Source organism: Triturus cristatus, chromosome 4_1, assembly GCF_964204655.1.
Source record: "Triturus cristatus chromosome 4_1, aTriCri1.1, whole genome shotgun sequence".
NCBI lineage: Eukaryota > Metazoa > Chordata > Amphibia > Caudata > Salamandridae > Triturus > Triturus cristatus.
In genome coordinates, this window is record NC_140585.1 from 549,715,045 (window position 1) to 549,735,267 (window position 20,223).

The following is a 20,223-nucleotide window of genomic DNA, read 5'->3' on the forward strand; positions in this document are numbered from 1 at the left end:
AGATGGAAAAGAGCAAAAGTAGGCCCTACATGGGAGAGAAACCAGCTGGAGGGATGCCTGACCGGAAGAAATAGAAGAAGAAGTGACCCACAGAAGACAAGGCAACCAGAGGGAGGCGAGTGCAGAAAACCAAGCTGAGGAACCTGTGCAGAACGGGGAGGAAGGGCGGGTCGTGAAGGAATCTGTGGCTAGAATAGTCTCTACCAGACACATCGTTACCGAAGGTAAGTAACTTGTACATCTGATAAGAGACTACTAGCAGCAGATTCCTTAACATAGAATAGATACCCTAGCCATAACCAGAAGGGAGGAGGGCCTGCGAGAGAGCCTCCCCACCAAGAGAGACACAGGGACCCTAAGTCCAACCAAGAGAGAACCGCCCAACACCCCACAAGGGCAGACGGTGCCCGAAAAGCCTCAAGAACACAAGGACCATCTCAAACCCCAAGGATAAGAGGTAGAACCGGAGGCAGGGCCCACCGGAAGAAACACACAGACAGTGACAGAAAATAGCTGAGCACACATCGGCCGCAAGCAGCGCACAAGGCAGGAACGGCTGCACCGCCAATAGCGCAGGCGGAAGAAGAAAGGGACAGCAGCGCAAAGCCCCAGCGGAACCAGAGGCAGGGGCACAAGGGAACACATCAAAGATCGCATGGCGGATTATAACAAGCAGGCCTGCACGGACATGCGCAGCCAGCAGAAGGCAACACCACAGAATAGCGCACCCAGGACAAGCCAGACGCCAGCTGAAGGCAGAGGCCAGGGAGGGCCAGGACACACCCAAGAGGAGGGGCTGGTCCAGAAACACACACACACTGACCCACAAAGAAGGGGAACCAGGCAGAAAAGAAAAAGAGAGAGCGAGACGGAGGACGGACCGAGCCGTCCAAGAGAACACAGAAGCCAAGGAAAGCCAGTCCCTCTGGAACAACAGACAGAGGACCAAGCCGAAACAACAGAAGTGCGGAACCGCCACAACAAGATGCCACAGACAGCAGGCCCAACTAGTCAAGCGACGTAGCGAACAGGTGAAGGACAGACCTGGGCGCAAAGCAAGCTGCCTCAAGACAATTGGCAAGAAGATCGCACCTGCGACATACTGTGACGCCACAGAGAGCAAGGAGCCCGAAAAGGGCAACCACACCTCCCTAGCACATGATAGAGCTATGTAACCGGGTTCCATGTGGCAGGATCCCCCAGGCTCCCAAGAGAGAATTATGAAGCGAAGCTTCAAAAGGAAGAGGCAGCTCCCATCCACCTGATGGAGAACCTCCAGCAAATGGTCCGCAGGGAAATGGGCAGCCGGGTCGCCCATGCGCAAAATCCCAGCGACTGCGGAGACCACCCGCGCAGAGGCAGCACTCGCCTCCGTAGGGCAACGCGGAGGCGAGAGCAATTCCTCCATGGGAGACGGCTGTAAACTAAGTCGACTATCCCCCAGCCCAACCAGAGGAAGAAACTGACAAGCGAGGACAGGAGAAGGCTGGACCGACAAGTGGGGAGCCTGTGGCGCCACAGGGGGAAGACTGTGGGCGCGGCGACGGGGACTAGCCCTCCTTGGAAGACGCCGGGGAAAAAGCCACGACGCGGCGTCCAGTCTCAGGAGAAGAAGAAACAAAAAGTTGGCGAACCTCTGGAGAAGAGGAGGCCTCCGAAGACTAATCGACAGCCCAACTCCCGCACGGCGCCGTGGAGTCCACCACAGGCGCCAGCTTGACCTCGACCGGTGCTGAAGGGGACGCCGAGACGACCACCACCTGCGCAGCAGGGGAATGGGATGGGGTTAAGGCGGCTAAAGAACGATGCCGAAAAGGCACCACTCTACCTCCGACGAGGCAGCCGCCTGCGCGGAAAAACGAGGGGGGGCCAGGGATGCGCCGCAGCCAGTCCCTGCGGCGCCGCCAGGGCCGACAGCCGCCGGCGCCTGAGCGGCGTCAACTCAGCCTCGCACAAGGCCACCGCCTGCCCAGAGGACTGAGGAGGACTAGAGGATGAGCCACGAGTCCCAGCAACCTCACGCGATACCACAGGGACCCCCACGGGGGTTTGCGGCGAGGCAGAGGTGCTGTGGGACGAAAGAGGGAACCCCGTAGGGCCGCACCCCGATGATACCACACCCCCAAAACCTGGAGCCAAACCTGTCGGGCCGGAGCCGCCGCCGACTCTGCAGAAGGATCTGCATAGGCCTCCATTTGGACTCTGGACACCCCCACGCCGGGAAACGGCGGGTTGGGTGGCGACGCTTGAGGCCGCCCGACCCACAAAGCGCCTGCGCCCCCCACAGGATGGGGACGGGGCCTCGGGGGCAAGCTGCGACACTTACCAACTTGTGAGCGACGCCCCTGCGGCCTCTGAGGAGGACGATGTCAGAGACTGAAGCGGCGGGTCCTGGACCCTTCCGCGGGGGACGGGCGTGGTGACGACACCGACCTGGACATGGGGGCGGAAAGGAGCTTCATCTGGCGCTCCCGCCAGGACTTCGGCTTCATCTGCTGACAAGCCTTGCAGTCCGTGGAGTCGTGGTGCTCCCCCAAACATGACATGCAAATGGGGTGAGGATCCGTTGCCGACATCTAGTGTGTGCAAGTTGAGCAAGTCTTAAAACCCGAAGGCATTCGCACACTGCTCTCAAAAAAGAAACGCAAAGCGTAAAAAGAGTACCTGAAAAGAGGCCAGCGACACGATCCGGATCCGCGTGGCATGCGGAAAAGAAGGAAACTGACGTCAGGGCGCCGGGGTGGGGCTTATGTGACCTCGCTGACGTTACGCCTGCATAAGGCATCAAGGCGGATTTGCGTGGTGCCGCCCACCGGCGCGCAGAGATGCTGGGCAAGAAAGTTTTCGGGTCCAGTCTCACGCCTGGGGATAATTCTACTTTAAAGAATCTGCGGCTAGTAGTCTGTATCAGATAACAATATACACTGAGCTTGCTGTAGAGGAGACCATCTAAGGGCTCTCAGGGCAAGTGGTGGTAATGGAAATGCAGCCAGGAAAGGCAGTGAGCAAATGGTGATCTCTTTAGGAGTAGGTGCAGAAAACAGGCTACCCAGAGTAGAACATAGTGCCATTTAGGGTCAAAGCAATTTAGGGCATTAACCTGCTGGAATTCAAATAGAATGCCTAGACACCCAGAGGAGGAAATCAGGACTTAAGAGTACAGGAAGACCCTGCACATATTCAATCTGAATCTCCTGCATACACAAGTCACGTTTTTGGTGACGCAGGAAGAAGGTAGTGATGGTACTGATAATAGGAACTCTTACAGGTTTCCACAGAGGACTTTGTGCAATGACTCTGAAACTGGTGGTACAGTAATAGGAGCACTGATTATTGCGCAAATCAGAGAAACTTTTTAAAGCGGTAATAAAAAGAAAACAACTGTTGCTGAGAATGCTCAGCAATTTTTCTTTCCAGATCGGAGTCCTGTAACCCTGTCTAGGAAGAAATGTATTTCACAGATATAGAATAGATATAGTATATTGTTACATAAACAGGGCTGGTGGTATCAGTCGTCTTTCCTGCATGTTTGAGAGAGTGGACTCTGGAGAAAATCAGTCTGTGTTTACATGGATTGATTCAGCAAAGGCCTTTTAAGAGACCTTGCCTACATACAGATAATGGGTGACATGGACTGGGAATGCTATTACCGTTTGGAATTGGAGTATGGTGAGGGGCAACTTGGATATTAATCAGAGACCCCCTTCAAGAGTGATGGGGGGGAATGTTTACCTTAATGTATCTAGTGTATAATTGTGCTATTCTCTCTCCATTTTGATCCTCCACTGGGGCCTGCAGTGCTATCAAACTAGTTTATACTAAAATTTACAGGCAGTGGTTTCTTAACTATGTAAGCAGCAGACGGAAACTCTTAAAATCGTGTTTATGTGGATATGTTCCTCTAAAATGAGTTGAATAAAAATGGCTTAAAACTTGAAAACACTGCACATAAGATTACTGTTTAACACATCAGTTAATTTAAGATATATTTTTACCTAATTTTATCAAAAACTCTTGCTCCAGATCCTGAACCTGTCTCATTGCGTCTTCCAGGGAGTTGCAGAGTTTGATCTTTGGACGCAACAGCTCTAATGTATCGCTGATCATGTAATCAATATCAATGGGGAACGGGTGATCCTTTGTCCAGATCTCTAGAGATTTCTTGCACCATACATATCGCTGAAAAGAAAATACATAATTCAAACTGTTGGCTTAAAAATGTCTAGCAGAACAACACTTGAAAAATAACTAAATTAAGGGAATTTGGTGATAAATGCATGTGCAATAAGACAGGTTGGATGAGATTTGAATCTTATAAGCTTCAATTTAATTCATTTAATACAAAAGATGTGTTAAACCCCACATTAGCACAATAATAAGACATAGCTATTGTTTTAAGGTGGTTGGAAGCACTGGCTGGAAGAGACTTGGTAACCCCACTTCGATGATGACAGTCAAGACCTGTACCTGGGCTCATAGGTGGTGAGACACCAGGAAAAGACAGTTTGGTGGCTGTGGAGTGCGAAGGACCTACCTGCTGAGAAAACCAACAAAGCAAAGCGCTGCATCAAACAGGAGAGTAAAACAGGTGCAAACCTCAAAGAAGAAGGTGAGACCTACCCCAAAGCAACTCCTGCAACACACCACATAAGCGAAAATGATCCACAACCTAAGGGTTATGACACCCAATGATATTTGCCAGAATGTATACCAAACACCAATAAACAAGCAGGATCTATTTGGTGAGCGGGGAGACTCGTTCTGGGGACAACACTCCCCCCTGCTACACTGTAAGTTGCTAAGGAAAGCAAACCAAGCAGTTAACACCTCTCTGAGAGCCATGCGGCTAACCAAATCAAAACATGCTAAGGCTAAGCAGATCAGGGTGGCACGCATGGAGAAGTCAACCAACACTGATAGAGTCCAATGTTGTTTGACAGGAGAACAGAGCCTGGATGACCACCTGGACCGTATGCTGCTTGCCATATAGGAGACCCACAGTGTCCTTAAGGAAAAGATCGGTACAGTAATAGTAGACATATCTTATACACAAAGTTCATTGTAAACTAACAAACTGGGTTGGGGCATCCTGCAATGGTTGGTCTGTGGTCACTGAGTCTTGGCCCAGGACCAGATACCAAGGTAGTGGGGACTGGCTCTTATTAGCGCCTGGTGGTCTCCAGGGTTCTATGGCAACCTCCCTGGGGTGTTTGTAGCGTAAAAGTGGCAGTTGCTCGGGTATGGCCGAGGTATTATAATAAACTTAACATCACTTCTTATTCCTGTACGGTGGTCCTTCATTGTATCAATAATACATACCACAATAAAAAAGCTGACCAAATTAATCCTGAAGCAACGAATTGTCAAACTTACTGAGAGAATATGATACCAGGAGTTTAGAGGAAAAGATGCAGAAAACCAATCTTATAGGAGTGACATACGGGTGGTGGTACTGCTGAGGGCTAAAACAAAAACGAAGTTTTACCTCTTTACCTGGAAATATGGCGAACTAAAATATTATTATAGATAAAATGGTCCAGTGGAACTCTTTTAGACTGTAATTCAATGGGATCTTACTTAAATTTAGATGTATGAATATCACTTAATAAGAATATCAATATTTAGTTATAATCAAATCAACTGAGCTTTCTTGAGAATCTGATCAAATATTCTCTTTGAACAATTTGTTTTGTAGGTCTATAATATAGTTCTTTGTGAATGAAGTGCAGACGACTTAGTGTGTGAAAATGGTGAACAAGTGACTTACACACATTTAAACACAACTCTGTTGACAATCCCTGGTTTGTCCAGGCCTCGAAAAATCGACTCTCCCAGCCCACTCGCAATTGCGAGTAAAATGTTATCAGGTCGAGCAATTTTTAGCACCTACTAATCCCCTCTGGCAGTAAACTTAGGCTGGAAAGGAACAGGTGTTCTGTTCATTCAGAAAGTGAATGAGCAATAGAGATGCCATTAAAGAACGAGTTACTTACCTTCGGTAACGATATATCGGTAAGAGACATAGATTAATTATAGATTCCTTACCTTTAGACTAACCCGTAGGCGTCAGACTGGATCCGGAGAATTTTTTCATCAGCAGTACCCCTGCTCGTCGAAAGGTGGCATCGGTCGGCTCCGCGTTCTTCGTTGGTGTCGTGGTCACCGGGATGACGTTGCGGTAGCTACTTAGACGCCGCCCTCGCGCGCTGAAGTTAGTTCTTTTACACGACATTCCATGCCAGAAGTGCAGAGCCAAGCAAGACATAGACCACTGAATTAGAAAACCAGAGCCCTGAAAGGGATTCCCTGACCCTAGAAGTCAGTTCGCAGAACGGGGAGGATGGGTGGGGCAGTAAGGAATCTATAACTAATCTATATCTCTTACAGATATATTGTTACCGAAGGTAAGTAGCTTGTTCATCTGAAAGAGACAATTAGTTATAGATTCCTTACCTTTAGAATAGATAACCCAGCAATACCAACCCAGGAGGTGGGTCTGGGAAACAAGTTCACACCAGAAAGTCCTGCAGAACAGAACGGCCAAAGAAGCAGTCTCTCCAGACTTGGCTGTCCAGACAGTAGTGTTTTGTGAACGTAGCTACCTGACAGATGTCATTGAGGGGGACTCCCCGTCCCAAAGCACTAGTAGCTGCCGTCACCCTGGTGGAATAGGCGCACAATCCCACTGGAGGCTCCTTCTTTGCCAAAGAGTAGCAAGCTTCAATGCACAAAACAACCCACGTAGAGATTGTACGTTTCTGCACTGCCCTGGGTCGAGTTCGAAGGAAAACTTTGTCCGGATGAACCACCAGAAAAGGAGGTTTTGGAAAAAAGAGCCTGGAGCTCACTCACTCTGCGAGCATAAGTGATGGCAACCGGAAAGGCAGTCTTTAAAGTGAGAATCCTTAAGGGACAGTTATGTAGCGGCTCAAAGAGAGCGCACATAAGAAAAGTAAGAACCAAGTTCAAGTCCCACTGAGGCATTACGAAGGGAACAGGAGGAAAAAGATGAGTAATGCCCTTAAGACAGCGATTTACATCCGGGGACTTAAAAAGAGAAGGCTGATCAGGAAGCCTAAGAAAGGCTGAAATGGCTGGGAGATAGTGCCCAGAGCAGAGCCCTGCTGGACCAAAGGAAGGAGGAACAAGAGAACCTCAGAAAGAGGGGCGGAAAGGGTATCCACAGCCTTTGTTGCACACCATGCCACAAATTTGTTCCATCTGAAGGCGTATACCGTCTTAGTGGAGGGACGCCTGGCTGCCAAGATAACATCACAGACTTTGGGAGGAAGGTCGAAGGCTGTCAACTGTCGCAGCTCAATCACCACGCAAGGAGGTGGAAGCTGGACAGGTTTGGGTGGAGGACCGTCACCTGCTGCTGCGACAGAAGATTCTCCCAAAGAGGCACTCAGATCAATGGCCATGTGTAACAGCTCTGGATACCACTCTTCGTGCCCAATCCGGAGCCACAAAAATGACTTGGGCCCGGTCGCACTTGATCTTCTTCAGCCCTCTGGGCAGAAGTGGTATAGGTGCAAAGGCATATAGAAGACTGCAACTCCACTTGAAACGAAAAGTGTCGCCTTAGAAATACCAACACACATAATTACTGCGCGTTCTCTTCGGTGGCAAATAGTTCTAACCAAGGCTCTGCCCACTGCCGAAAGAGACATTGCACCACCTCCAAGTGAAGACGCCATTCGTGATCCATCATGCACCTGAGGCTGAGTTCATCCGCCCTGGCGTTCAGTGAAGCTGCCAGGTGTTGAACCACCAGGGAAATGCCCTGATGTTCCAGCCATGTCCAGAGACGGAGAGCCTCTTGACAGAGGGTCCAGGACCCCACCCCGCCCTGTTTGTTGAAGTTCCACATGACGGTGGTGTTGTCCGTGAACACCTGCACTACTCTTCCCCGGACAGAGGGAAGGAATGCCTTCAGCACAAGATAGATCGCCCGGAGCTCCAGAAGGTTGATTTGAAGCCCGAAGACCAGAGGCCACAGATCTCCACCTCTCCCATGTGGCCGCCCCACCCTAGAAGAGATGCCTCCGTCACCACTGTGAACTCCAGTTGGGCAAGAGAGAGGGATCTGTCGCTGACCCAATCCTGGTTCGTTAGCCACCACTGCAATTGTCATGCAGTGCCCTCCGAGATCTGAATGCAATCGGACAGATTCCCATGATGTTGTGCCCACTGGAACTTCAGGTCCCACTGCAGAGCCTGCATATGCCACCAGGTATGATCTACCAGCAGGATGCAGGAGGCCATGAGGCCCAGCAGCCTCAGGGTCAATCTGACCAAAACCCGGGATAGAGGCTGAAAGATCAGAATCATAGCCCGAATATCCTGGAGTCGCTGCTCGGGAGGATAAGCCCGAAACTGCATTGTGTGCAGAACTGCTTCAATGAAAAGGAGCTTCTGGGAGGGAGTCAGGTGTGACTTCAGCATGTTGATAGCGAACCCCAGCGAATGCAGGAGGTCCGCCTTGTTCTGGAAGTGGGAGACGACTGCATGGGGCGAGCCCGCCTTCAACAGCCAGTCATCCAGATAGGGGAAGACTGGAACCCCTGATCAGCGCAGATGAGCTGTAATCACTGCCATCACTTTCGTAAACACCCGAGAGGCGCTGGCAAGGCCAAAGGGAAGCACGGTAAACTGAAAATTCCCGTGGCCTACAGTGAACCGTAGGTAACGCCGGTGGGCCGGCAGGATGGGGACGTGAAAGAAAGCGCCCTGCAAGTCCAACGCTACCATCCAGTCTCCAGGGTCAAAGACAGACAAGACCTGAGCCAAGCTTAAGGTTGACATCCCGGAGGTCTAAGATAGGACGCAGGCCTTTGTCCTTCTTGGGCACCAAGAAGTAGTGGGAGTAGCAACCATGACCTACTTCTGGTACAGGGACGCTGTTAGAAATGGTATTTCTGGTTGGCTGAAGCTTGCGCCAAAGCCAGGCAGAAATCACCACTTTAGTCAGGGTAAGGGGGTATACACTGTAGATAACCCCTGCTCACCCCCTTGGTAGCTTGGCATGAGCAGACAGGCTTATACCCAATGCAATGTGTAAAGTATTTGCACTAACATGCACAGTAACACAATGAAACACCACACAAGTTATAAAATATCAATATCTTTATATAGTTTAGGTCAGCTCAAAACGTTAGAAAAATGCACATACATATAAATAAAGTTTTTCTGTCTCTGAAAATGGCTCCTTGTTATGAAAAGTTCACTTCAGGAATGCTTGTTGTGCTCACACAGTTCTCACCTTGGTCATGCCCTTGGCTATCAGCCCAATTCCCTTCAGAAATAATAAAATTGGTGCTCTTCAACACCCCAGTAATGCTGCCTTCTGTAGCGCGAGATGTGCGCCCCTGGTTGACTCAGGGGGAAACAAGGAGGAAATCACCAACTCCCCCATGTCACAAATGTGCGATGGTACTGCCAGCTCAAGAACAACAACACTCCCGTGTTCCAAACGCGCGAGTGTGCGATGATCCTTTCAGCTCAAGAACAACAACACTCCCGTGTCCCCAATGCGCGAGTGCGCGATGACTGATGCGGGACTCACGAGCAGCCCACGGCCTGTCAGCCGGGCGCTGGGGGGCTACTGCGGCAGGCGTGAGCTCCAGTGAGAGAACCGGAGCAAGTTACCTCTAAAGCAGGCGCTGGGCAGTCTGTGAAACCAGAGGCGTCTTACCGGCGAGGCAGGTTCCTCTTCTGCGATGTTCCCCGGGCTCCGGCGCAGCTCTGCTTCCTGGTCTGAGCGTGGGGAAGCCCTCGAGGTTGAGCCAATCCCTACGCGGCAGACCGATGACGCGGTAGGTATCCCTTGAGCTGGAACCAATCCCAGCTCGGCACGTCGATGACGCAGGAACCTCTGACGCAGTGCTTAATTTGTGCCGGTGCTTGCCGGTGCTTAGCACCGGCACTTACTTTACAGGGCCGGGTCTACACGCGTCTACAGGACTGCACGTCACAATATGACATGTGAGCTAACTTAGCTTTCACTGACTCGGCGCAGAGTGCTGTTCTATCTTCGTGGTCTCCCGAATCCCAGTGATGCTTCTTGTGACTTGTGAGCCGGAGACTGCATGGAGCAAAGATTACTTTACTGCATTCAGACAGTGCCTCGATCATCATAATATATGTGATGGTGGATGGCGTCATGGCGGCGGCACTTAGTTCCGTGTTGCCAGTGGTGGGCGGGAGTTAGTCAGACACTGATTGGGCTGGACTTGGGCTGACTTGGGCTGGATTTAGTTGTGCGCGCTGCACGCAGATTTTTGTCCGATTGCCACGCCCCGGCACACCCGCACTCGACCACGTTGAGACGACCACGTTGAGGGCAGGCAGCACGGCAGTAGCAGCAGGTAAAAATAAAGGCAGTACTCTGCAGCCCCGGCCGACCACGAGTATAACCGTAAGTAGTAGTATGCGTTGCACACCATTAAACACTGAGCAGTCATCATGCCATGCATGCCCATTGTTGCCATGGTGGCGTGTCGGGCACTGCCACCGCGTGGTAGCACCGGCTCCAACAACAAGATTTAATGACGCACTGTACCTGCCCCGGCCCACGGTACACTTAATATATTTGATTTATTTATAACACAATAGGGCTGGCCACCCGCCCGCCGCCGGCCGATGTTCAGTTGAAAGAAGGCCCTGCCCCTTGACATATCACTATAGGGCCGGGTGGCCGGCCGTGTTTAAAGTTAAAGGCCCTGCCCGGCCCCTGCCTTCTTTAAAAACATAGTATATATCCCCCATACTGTTAATCACTGCTTAACTGTGGTGGGCTTTACTGGCTTCATAGTGGCTAAATAAATGCCATGAACTGCAGGATGTTGTCTAGGGCAGGCAGGCAGCAGGGCACGCACAGATTTCTTTCCGATCGCCATGCCCGGGCACACCAGCATCCCAGGAGCCATCATCAGCCCGAGGACGTGGTGAGGTTGAGAGGGCAGGCCAGGCACGCAGGCAGTAGCAGCACCAGGCAGGCCTACCTAGCTATACCCGGTCCGGTTAGTGTAATAAATAAGGCAGTGCCCCATCGCCCCGGACGTCCGGTTCACCACTAGTATAAATAACCACATACACCTTTATTAAGTCACTCTCAGTAGGGCCGCCGGGGTTAAATGAAGTTAAATAAAGGCCCTGCTCTTGAAGTATCCTCTGTCTGGCTGCATTCCTTCCGTAACAGTTCCTCTCAAGAGTGGCCAGTAAATCTAATGCCATGATAAGATGTTAAATAAACCGGTTCATTGCCTTCTTTGCTACCAGACAGTAAGTAGTTGTGCACACCCTCGGCCGGCACACCACCTAATAAATGAGCCCATAGATGTAAAGCTCTTTAATCATGCCATTTGTGCTTTTAAAATAAGTCGTTGTAATCGTGCCTTAATATATATTAAAGAAGACGATGTGCAAAAACAACTGACCGGAGTAGGACGGTCCGTCAGCCTGCAGTGCCCTCCATTAATTTAATGAGTTAAATTGTGCAACGTAGTGGCTTCCAGCCCTAGTCTAGGTGGCGGGAGGGGGTGTGGGGCTATGCTGGGGTGCTAATGAATACCACGCGCCACCAGAGCATGATAGCATTTGATTAAACAGGAGGCCCCATAGATAGTGGACTCTTATTTCCACTGGTTTTCTTAGATTTTTTATTTTTGGAGGAGACTGGCAAAGCTGGATTGTCAACAAAAGAAAAACCGGGGGCTTAATTAAGTTTATTTATGCGTCTATTTTATTCACTTTATTATTATTACTACCGGCCTGGTAGAAATAATAAACAGTGCAGAAAGAGTACCAGAAGCATGGTAGCAAGAGGGTGGTCGGAGGTGAGGTGAAGAATAACTTAAGTTAGAAGTGGGTAAGGAGGAAGGGTAGGAAGCAGAGACAGACAGAGGTAAAGATGGGTGAGGTCAGATACAGAGAGAGAGAGATGACGAAGCAAGAGATGGGCAAGGAGAGAAGGGAAGATATATAGAATTACAGGGTGTTGAGGGAGGGATAGGTAGAGAAAGACAATCAGAGTTAAAGGTAGGCGGGGGGAGGGGGGCTGGGAGATATAGAGAGACAAATAGAAGCAAGTAAGACAGAAAGAAAACCGATGAGGGCCTTGGGAGGTGGGGGGCCAGATTATTTGCCCACTTTGCCTTGAAGAATCTGTGGGTGACATTGACAAATCACCACAATTACGTATACAATGTTGTGATCCCCATCCTCTCTTCGAATGCAAATGCCCTCCAGCCCAGTTGACCAGTTGATGAAATGTAAACCCTGGTGGCATCAGTCATGCACGAGTGCGTTTGTAGTCTGTCAAGAGAAGGCTCCAGTTTTGTTTAGTGCTGTGCAGCAAGCAGCAGTATATATGTACAAACCTGTATGTTCATTATTGATTTACAACTTTTAAATGTTTGTAAGCGCAAGTAATGCACATAAAGTGATGGCAGCACATGGCAGTGGTGGCAGGCTGGCCACAGCTTGTGATTCACACTTGAGAATCTTGCACTGCTGTCACTACTTCCTCTGAGTCTTGTTGTGTAACTTATTTGTGTTAGGGAAGCTTGCGCTACTGTTGTCAAAGCTATACCTGTGTTATATGATGCTGAAGCCAAAATGATTGACTCCATGAGGGAGGGAGAGGGCCCAGGGGTGAGCCGGTGCGGGGTGCAAAGAGGTGGAGCACGTGTGCAAATATGGGTAGGTTTCCCTCCCACACACACAGCGGTGTGTAAAGGTGGCTGTGTGCGTTTTGTCTGTGCGTGTTGCCGGTGTGTGTTGGTTTGTGTCTCGGGTACTTTGAAGCTGAAATTTGAAAGAGGGCATAAGGAAAAAGCTAGTAAAGCCGATATCTATTTCTCAAAAGCCCAGCAGATCTGCTGCCTCAAATTTCCAAAGAGCCCTTTTTTTACACTGTGGCATTTAAAATTTTCTGTACATGTGATACAATGTTTATCTTCCAATCCTGACCCATCTTGCACTTAATACAATGAAATTCCATGTACTGGAATTGCGGGAGCTCCTTTTAGGACAATTGAATGCTGATGACTAGTAATGACTTGTATAGATCTACAACATTCCAATATTTCCAATATTCTGGTGTTTGCCTATTGTTCCTTCCTTTGGGTTATTTTGTCACATACGCTATGTCAAAGTTGTATCTTTGATCTCATAGACTCTATTAAAAAGAGCATACCCTACCCCAGTATTGTCCTTTCCCCAAATCAGCACATAGAGCACTGGAATTGTCCCTTTTCAATGCATTAGTGATTTTAGCTAAATTAGTCCAAAATTGTGCTTTAAATGCACTTTTAATGTAATCTTTTTAAAAATGTTCACAGTGCAGGGGAACCTCCTATCAAAACCTTACTATGAGGAAGGCTTCCTTGCCGAAATTCATCTGAATTTTCACAGTGCCAGTTGAGAATGTGGGTGGAGCTAATAAAGTAAGTGGGTGGAGCCAGTGGAGGAAGTGGGTGGGGCCAGAGAAAAGTAGGTGTGGCCTCCCACAAACATTTGAGCACCTGCACTTCATATTTTACAAATTAAGCACTGCTCTGACGGCTGGAGCCAATCCAAGCGCGGCTCAGCGGGGACGTCAGCAGCTCTTCTCTTCTGGTCGAACCCGGCCCCGGGCGCTCACTCGATTTGCGGCGGTGATCCTTTCTTTGGGCACAGCACAGTAAAGGAGTTAGAAGCACTTCTCTCAGTAGTCGCCCTGGGCCAGCGGCGGTGATTCCGGCCTCCGTTTGATGACGGCCTCGGGCAGTGCACAGAGACGCACCCTCGAGCGCCGGATTAGCCAGATGAGGGCACGGCAAACCTCAATCAGCCCTACTGTTTGCCGATCACACACCGAGGCCCCAGGATCACATGCGCAGGCAATGGCAATCTTCCCAAAGTCCAGGCTGTGTGCAGAAACACGCACACAGTTGCTTGCACAATGTTTCTTTGGGAACCTTGGTATCTCTGCGTTCCCAACTGGAGGCCAGTTCTTATCAGGCCCTTGGAGACTCCTGTAAGACACAGCACATAGCAAAGTCTTTTCCTCAAGCAGGTTGGGGGTACAGCACACAGCAAAGTCCCCTCTTCTCTCCTTCAGTGGATACAGCAAACTGCAGGTCAGCCCCAGAACACACAGCAAGGGCAGTCTTCCTGAGTCTCTTCAGCTGATTTTCTTGGGCAGAGATTCCTCTTGATTGCAGAAGTAGTAAAAAATACAGGAGGTAGAGGCAAAAAGTCAGGGGAAACCACGCCAAGGATGCCAGGTCTAACAGACGTGTTTGATAGCTCCCTTGGCCAAGAGAGCCATAACTTCCTGCGGAGAAGGGCCAAGTGATCCTCCGACATGCGATGGAGTGTTGGTGGCATGGGAGAAGGGGTAGTCTTGAAGGGGAGGGAGCAGCCCCTTCGAACTATCTGCAAAACCCACCTGTCCGATGTGATGTTGTGCCAGTGGGGGGGGGGGGGGGGGGGGGGGGGTGTGATGTCAGATCCTGCCGCGCACAGGTAACTGGTGGCCCTGAAAGGTTAGACTAGGAAGGTTTGGAGGCTGCTGCAGAGGGGGCTTTGGTGGACTGGCCCCCAGACCCACAACGCTGGGTCCCACATCCCTTGCCACGCAGAGGCTGGGTAGCTTGCTTAGCCCTGAGACTCTGGGTGGAACGTGGTGGGGCACCCCTTCAGTAGCCACAAAAGGGGCGAAAGGCAGACTGCACGAGGCGAGAAGTTAACGTGAGGCCCAAGGACCTGGGCGAAGCCCATGAGTCCTAAAAAAACGCTCGAGCATGATGTCCGCCTTGTCACCAAACAGGCGAAGGCCATCAAAGGGCATGTCCAAAAGGGTAGATTGGACATCCCCAGAGAAGCCAGGCGTTCTCAGCCAGGCTCAGCGCCTCAGGGCTACCAACATGGAAACCGTTCTACCCAGCGAGTCGTAGTATCTAGTACACACCGGATGGTGAACTCTGCTGCGTCTCGACCCTCAGCAACAGCGCGGGTGAGCATGCCCTAGGCCTCCTTCAGGCACTACGGCAGCACTTGTGCAACCATATCCCACAATTCACGTCTGTAACGGCCCAAGAGACATGCGGTGCTCACCGACCACAGTCCTAAGCTGGCGGAAGAAAACATCTTCCCAAGATGGTCCAGCTACTTGGATTCCTTATCTGGGGGAGCAGTAGGGAAAGCGTCCTTTGAGGATAAGGCTTGGACCACCAAGTTCTCAGGGGTAGGGTGTTGAGAGAGGAAAGGTAATTGATGGAGATTCTTGTGTTTGGAGTACCATGCCCCCGGGATTGTGAGGTTTTGGAGGTGAGCTCTGCCAACCAAATAGGGAAGCATCAGCTGAGAGAATTATTTGTGGAACTGGGTCTTGAAATGGCCGCCTCTTGAATAAGTTCTGAGGATTCCACCATTGCAGAAAGTGATGTTTACCCAGGGACTGTGTCCATTTATGAGAGAGACTATACTGAAGAGGTCTCATATGCAGTCTGACACGTGGGACTATTGAAATACAGGTTACTATCATGCTTAGAAGTCCTAGAAATGTTTTTGCTGGAATTTGACTCCCTGTTTGAAACGGCGGAATTAATGTTATTGTACTGTTGATCCTGTCTAGATTTTGGTATGCCAATGTTGAATGTGTGTTGAGCATGGCTCCTAGGTACGACTGGTATCCGGTTGAAGATGTGACTTTTATAGACTGCTGGTGAACCCTAATTAATGTAGGGTTTGTGGAGTATTTTGTTTGCAAAGGATGAGGCAGTTTGCTTTGATTAACTAGTCGTCTAAATATGGAAAGACATGAACTTTTTGTCTGCGGAGATGCGCTGCTACTTCCGCTAGACATTTTGTGAATACCCCGGGTGCAGTGGTAATTCTAAAGGGAAGAACTCTGAATTGATAATGGTTTCCATTGAACTGAAACCTTAGACACTGTGTGCGGGATGGATAGGGAAATGTAAGTAGGCATCCTTTAAGTCTAAGGCAGCCATGAAATCTTCTTTCTGTAGCAAAGGAATAATTTCCTGAAGGGTGACCATATGGAAGAGTTCTGATATGATGTAATGGTTTAGTGGACTAAGATTGAGAAGGGGAGTAAAGACTCCTCTTTTTTTTTTTTTAAGAATAAGAAAGTATAGTGAATATATCCCTGTTGCTTGAAATTGTTTTTTTAACTGGTTCGCTTGCTCCTATTTGTAATAGAGCTGCTATTTCCTGTTGTAGGAGATTTTGATGTTGTATTGATAGTGTGTTTGCGAGGGAGGATATTTGGAGGAGGTGTAACACGTTCCAGACAGTAACCATGTTGAATAATACCAAACACCGACCGATCTGTTGTGATTGATTTCCAGATTGGGAAAAAGTTTTAAAGACGACCCCAACAGGTGTCAAGTGGTCTGGGGGAAATGGTAAAGAAGTCGTTGTTTGAGGTACGAATATTATTTCTGTGACCTCTTCCTTTAAAATCGTTAAATGTTTTTGGACTGGAGGTTGGTCTCTGGTTTTAGTATTCTGACCCAGTGTTGTCTGAGGAGGCAGATCTTGGACCTTACTTATAGGTGGGCCTACAGAAGGAACCACGGTATGTGCTTGTTTGAAGAGCCACCATTGATTTTGCAACCTCTGTGTCCCTTTTCATTTTCTTAAGGGCTGCATGCACTTGAGGGTCGAAAAGATGTTCTTTATTGAGTGGCAGGTTTAAAATTGCCTGTTGTACCTCAGGCTTCAATCCTGAGACAAGGAGCCATGCAAGTCTATGCAGTAGAAGGCTAGTGTTTATCCCTCTAGCAGTGGTGTCAGCTGTATCTAATGCACATTTTATAGAGTTGTTAGTGATGAGCTTTCCTTCATTCACAATTTCATGCCCTCTTTTGCTCTGTTCCTTATTATTTTTTTTCTCTGGAGGTGGTGCATCTCTTGATGTTTGGGTGTTCGCCCTCTTTCTTGCATTAGAGACGACGAAAGAGTCTGGGGTTAACTGACCTTTAATGTATATAGGATCTGATTGTGCAGCCTTATAATTTTTGTCAATGTGTGGTGTTATAATTCTGGTTTTGACAGGTTCCTTAAAAATCTCCTCTGTGAGATGTTCCATGCCCTTAGGAGTGGTCGGTATTGGGCCTCTGAGCATTAGATGGAGTTTCAAAAAGGAAGTCCTCTTCTGTTTTGTCTTTATGTAATGGGAACTGATGGAAAGCTGCTGCCCTTGCTATCAAATCCTGATATGCAGAAGCTTCATCAGGTGGTGATGGTCATGTGGGATATAGATCAGAGTCTGTGGTTCAAGATCAGTGATCCCAAGCATCCCCTGGGTGTATATGGTGAGGTATCTCATCCTCAATTATGCGTGACTGAGGAGATACGTAACCTGCCTCAGATAATACTCTGAGTGAGGTGGTAGAGTGGATGGTGGTGGTGTTAGTGGGTTAGGTGGTGAAACAGGGATGTGTAAAGGTTTAGTCACAGCATCCTTTTTCTTCTTCTTTGGAAGCTGTAGAAGAGCATCCAAAGCCTTTTGGAAAGTCAATTGGTTTTTTAGAAGAGTGAGGTTTTGCAGGCTGAAGCACTATTTTCTTAGTTCCAGGTTGAATCTGGAAGTCGGCGTGGCATAAAACCAGGGACTGGCCCTAATGGAGATTTCGATCCAAAAGTGAAACACTTCGGTGGAGGAAGCTTCAATTTAAGTGAAGCCCTGTGGTTTGGTCAGAAATAATCTTTTGGTGGCAAAATCTACCGGAGCAGTCTTTACAGTCTGAAACAATGTTTTGTGCTTTGGATCAGGGGTAAAATGTACTGTGCTGAGTGAAGGGTGGCCAAGTCCTGGTTGGATTGGGACTCAGAATCTTGGATAGTAATTTATCTTGTGCTGTTGAAGGTTCCGCATCTCCCTCCTGTTGTCGACCAAAGATGGCCGGTACATCGTCCGCTTGCCTACGCGGCACTGCTTAGCGTCGAACGCGTCGATCTCAGAGAAGCTTGTTTGATCTAAAAGACTTGCAAGCCTCACAACTTTCCTCCCTATGATCGGGCGAGAGGCAAAGGTTGCTAACAGAGTGTTGGCAGTAATGGGGATACTTAGAGTGACAGTTCGCACAGAAGCGGAACCAAGTTCGTTCCACTAGCAGGTCATTCTCTGAAAGACATTGGAAGAGGAGAAAGAGAGGTCCGGCACGGCATTGCCCGTGGCCGAGGAAGCAACCCGAAGACCAATTAAGCAGAAAGGTGATCGCACAGACGCAATTAAATTTTGTGATTGAGACAGTACCGTCAAGTGGAGATCTACTAAAGAACCAAAGGAAGCCTGAAGGAGTCTCAAACCAGAGCGCGAGAAATTACATGCGAACCAGTCTGCAGAAAAAAACTATCTGAAGATGGCATTGATGACCATGCGCTGCATTAAAAAAAGAGGAGTCGTCACACAGCCTTGTGACTAAAAGAATACATCTTGGAACAAAAACAACTTGTAACTATCTGAGCCCAACACTAGATGGTGGACTTTTGCAAAGCATGGGTATCTACAGCACATATGTCTCAAACATAATTTTACCAGTGGTTTGTGACAGAGTGGGCTCTCTGATAAGACTTCTCTAATGGGTGTGTGTTGGAGTGGTTTGTGTAAAACTGACATCTGCACTAAAACCTCTTTTCAGTTTGACCAATAGTGCTGTTGTGGTTTGTCTGTCCTGTACAGTTAGATGTCTTACTTCGGTCATTAGTATTTAGAGTAGTGGTTTAGAAGAGACAAGACTATCCGCTGAACACTCTCGCCTAGGTGATAAGTGCAGCAGTTATGGGTTTCTCACCTATCTCCTTTTCTTATTTTAAATAAAATTGTAAATGGTGCTTTACAAAGTATTGTGAAGTTTATTTAAAACACAATAGAGATGCAAATTCGAACAGGAACTTAATTAACAGCAAAATGCTATTTGAACACAGATCTATGATTTTAGAGGTAATTGTCTTGGTTTTTACAATTCTTTATCCAAACATCTTCTGGTGAGGAAAGTAATTTCCACGCAGCCAATGAGTTTCGCCCAGTTACAGGCTTCTTCCACGCCTCTAAATAATTGTATACTTGTATTCAATTACTTTAAAAAACAAATGTCCGTCAATTGTTTCTCATGCAGACAGTTTCAGTCTGTGAATCCTCTACGATACGTTGCAGGACTGCAAAATGAAACCCTCCATGCGGTGCTAGCAAGACCATTTCCTTAAAATTTTTCCAGTCATCTTGAGCCGTGCTCGCCCATTGAAATTTCGTTCTTGTGGTTGCGGCGTCTGACAAGATTTCCCAGAGTTGTTTGAATAAAGAATTGTAAGAACCAAGAAAATTACCTCTCGATTCATCTATCTGTGATCAAATAGCATTTTGCTGTTACTTAAGTTCCTGTTAGAAGTTGCCTCTCTATTGTGTTTTTAAAAAAACTTGTATTATTCCTAGTTTAAATTGGTGGCGAACCAATTGAGGTAGGCAACAATTGATTATTGTACTGAAACAAATATAACACGTGGCAGTGGCCTGTTACATGTTCAGTCCTATTGAGGAATTTAGTTCACTTTGCTAGATGATATCAGTGAAGTAATATGAGATGTCATCAGTGATCTCACCAACTATGTCACGAGTAATCGAATATGTGAGGTGATAAGCAGTATACTGCGGGGGCATAAATTATAGTTAGCTCAGAGGACTAAATTTCAATGGTTTTTGGGAGTAAAATCTGAACTTACCTAGAACGTCCCTGTAACCTTGTTATTTTCAGTGAATTTCAAAGTTTTTCAAAAGTGTATTTCCCAATAATAAAGTAACTCTACCCTTTGGTATTTTTGTGAATTGTGCGAGTCATTGTGTGCGTGTGTGTGTGTGTGTGTGTGTGTGTGTGTGTGTGTGGGTGGGTGGGTATATGAGTGGCTGAGCAGTGTGTAAATGGCTGTGTGGGTCAGTGAGTGGGTGTGTGAGTGGGTTTTTGGATATGTGAGTGGGTGTGAGTGGCTGAGAGTGGGAATGTGAGTGGTCTTATGGTTCAGAGTGGGTGTGTAAGTGGCCGTGTGAATGGGCAAGTGAGTGGCTGAGTAGGTGAGAGGGTGTGAGAGTGGCCGAGAGGGTGTGAGAGTGGCCGAGTGGGTGTGAGAGTGGCCGAGTGGGGGTGAGAGTGGCCGAGTGGGGGTGAGAGTGGCCGAGTGGGGGTGAGAGTGGCCGAGTGGGGGTGAGAGTGG

General features: G+C 48.5%; 1 protein-coding gene across 9 annotated transcripts in view; it reads right to left on the reverse strand.

Annotated features, from left to right (window-relative positions):
- The window catches only part of UPF2 (UPF2 regulator of nonsense mediated mRNA decay), a 1,571,752-nt gene that overhangs the window by 727,014 nt on the left and 824,515 nt on the right, over positions 1-20,223 (reverse strand). For all 9 annotated transcript variants that reach the window (XM_085652863.1, XM_085652867.1, XM_085652865.1 and 6 more), the window contains one exon: positions 3,996-4,179. In XM_085652863.1, the coding sequence (XP_085508989.1) occupies positions 3,996-4,179 (184 nt within the window). The remainder of the gene's footprint in view (positions 1-3,995; positions 4,180-20,223) is intronic.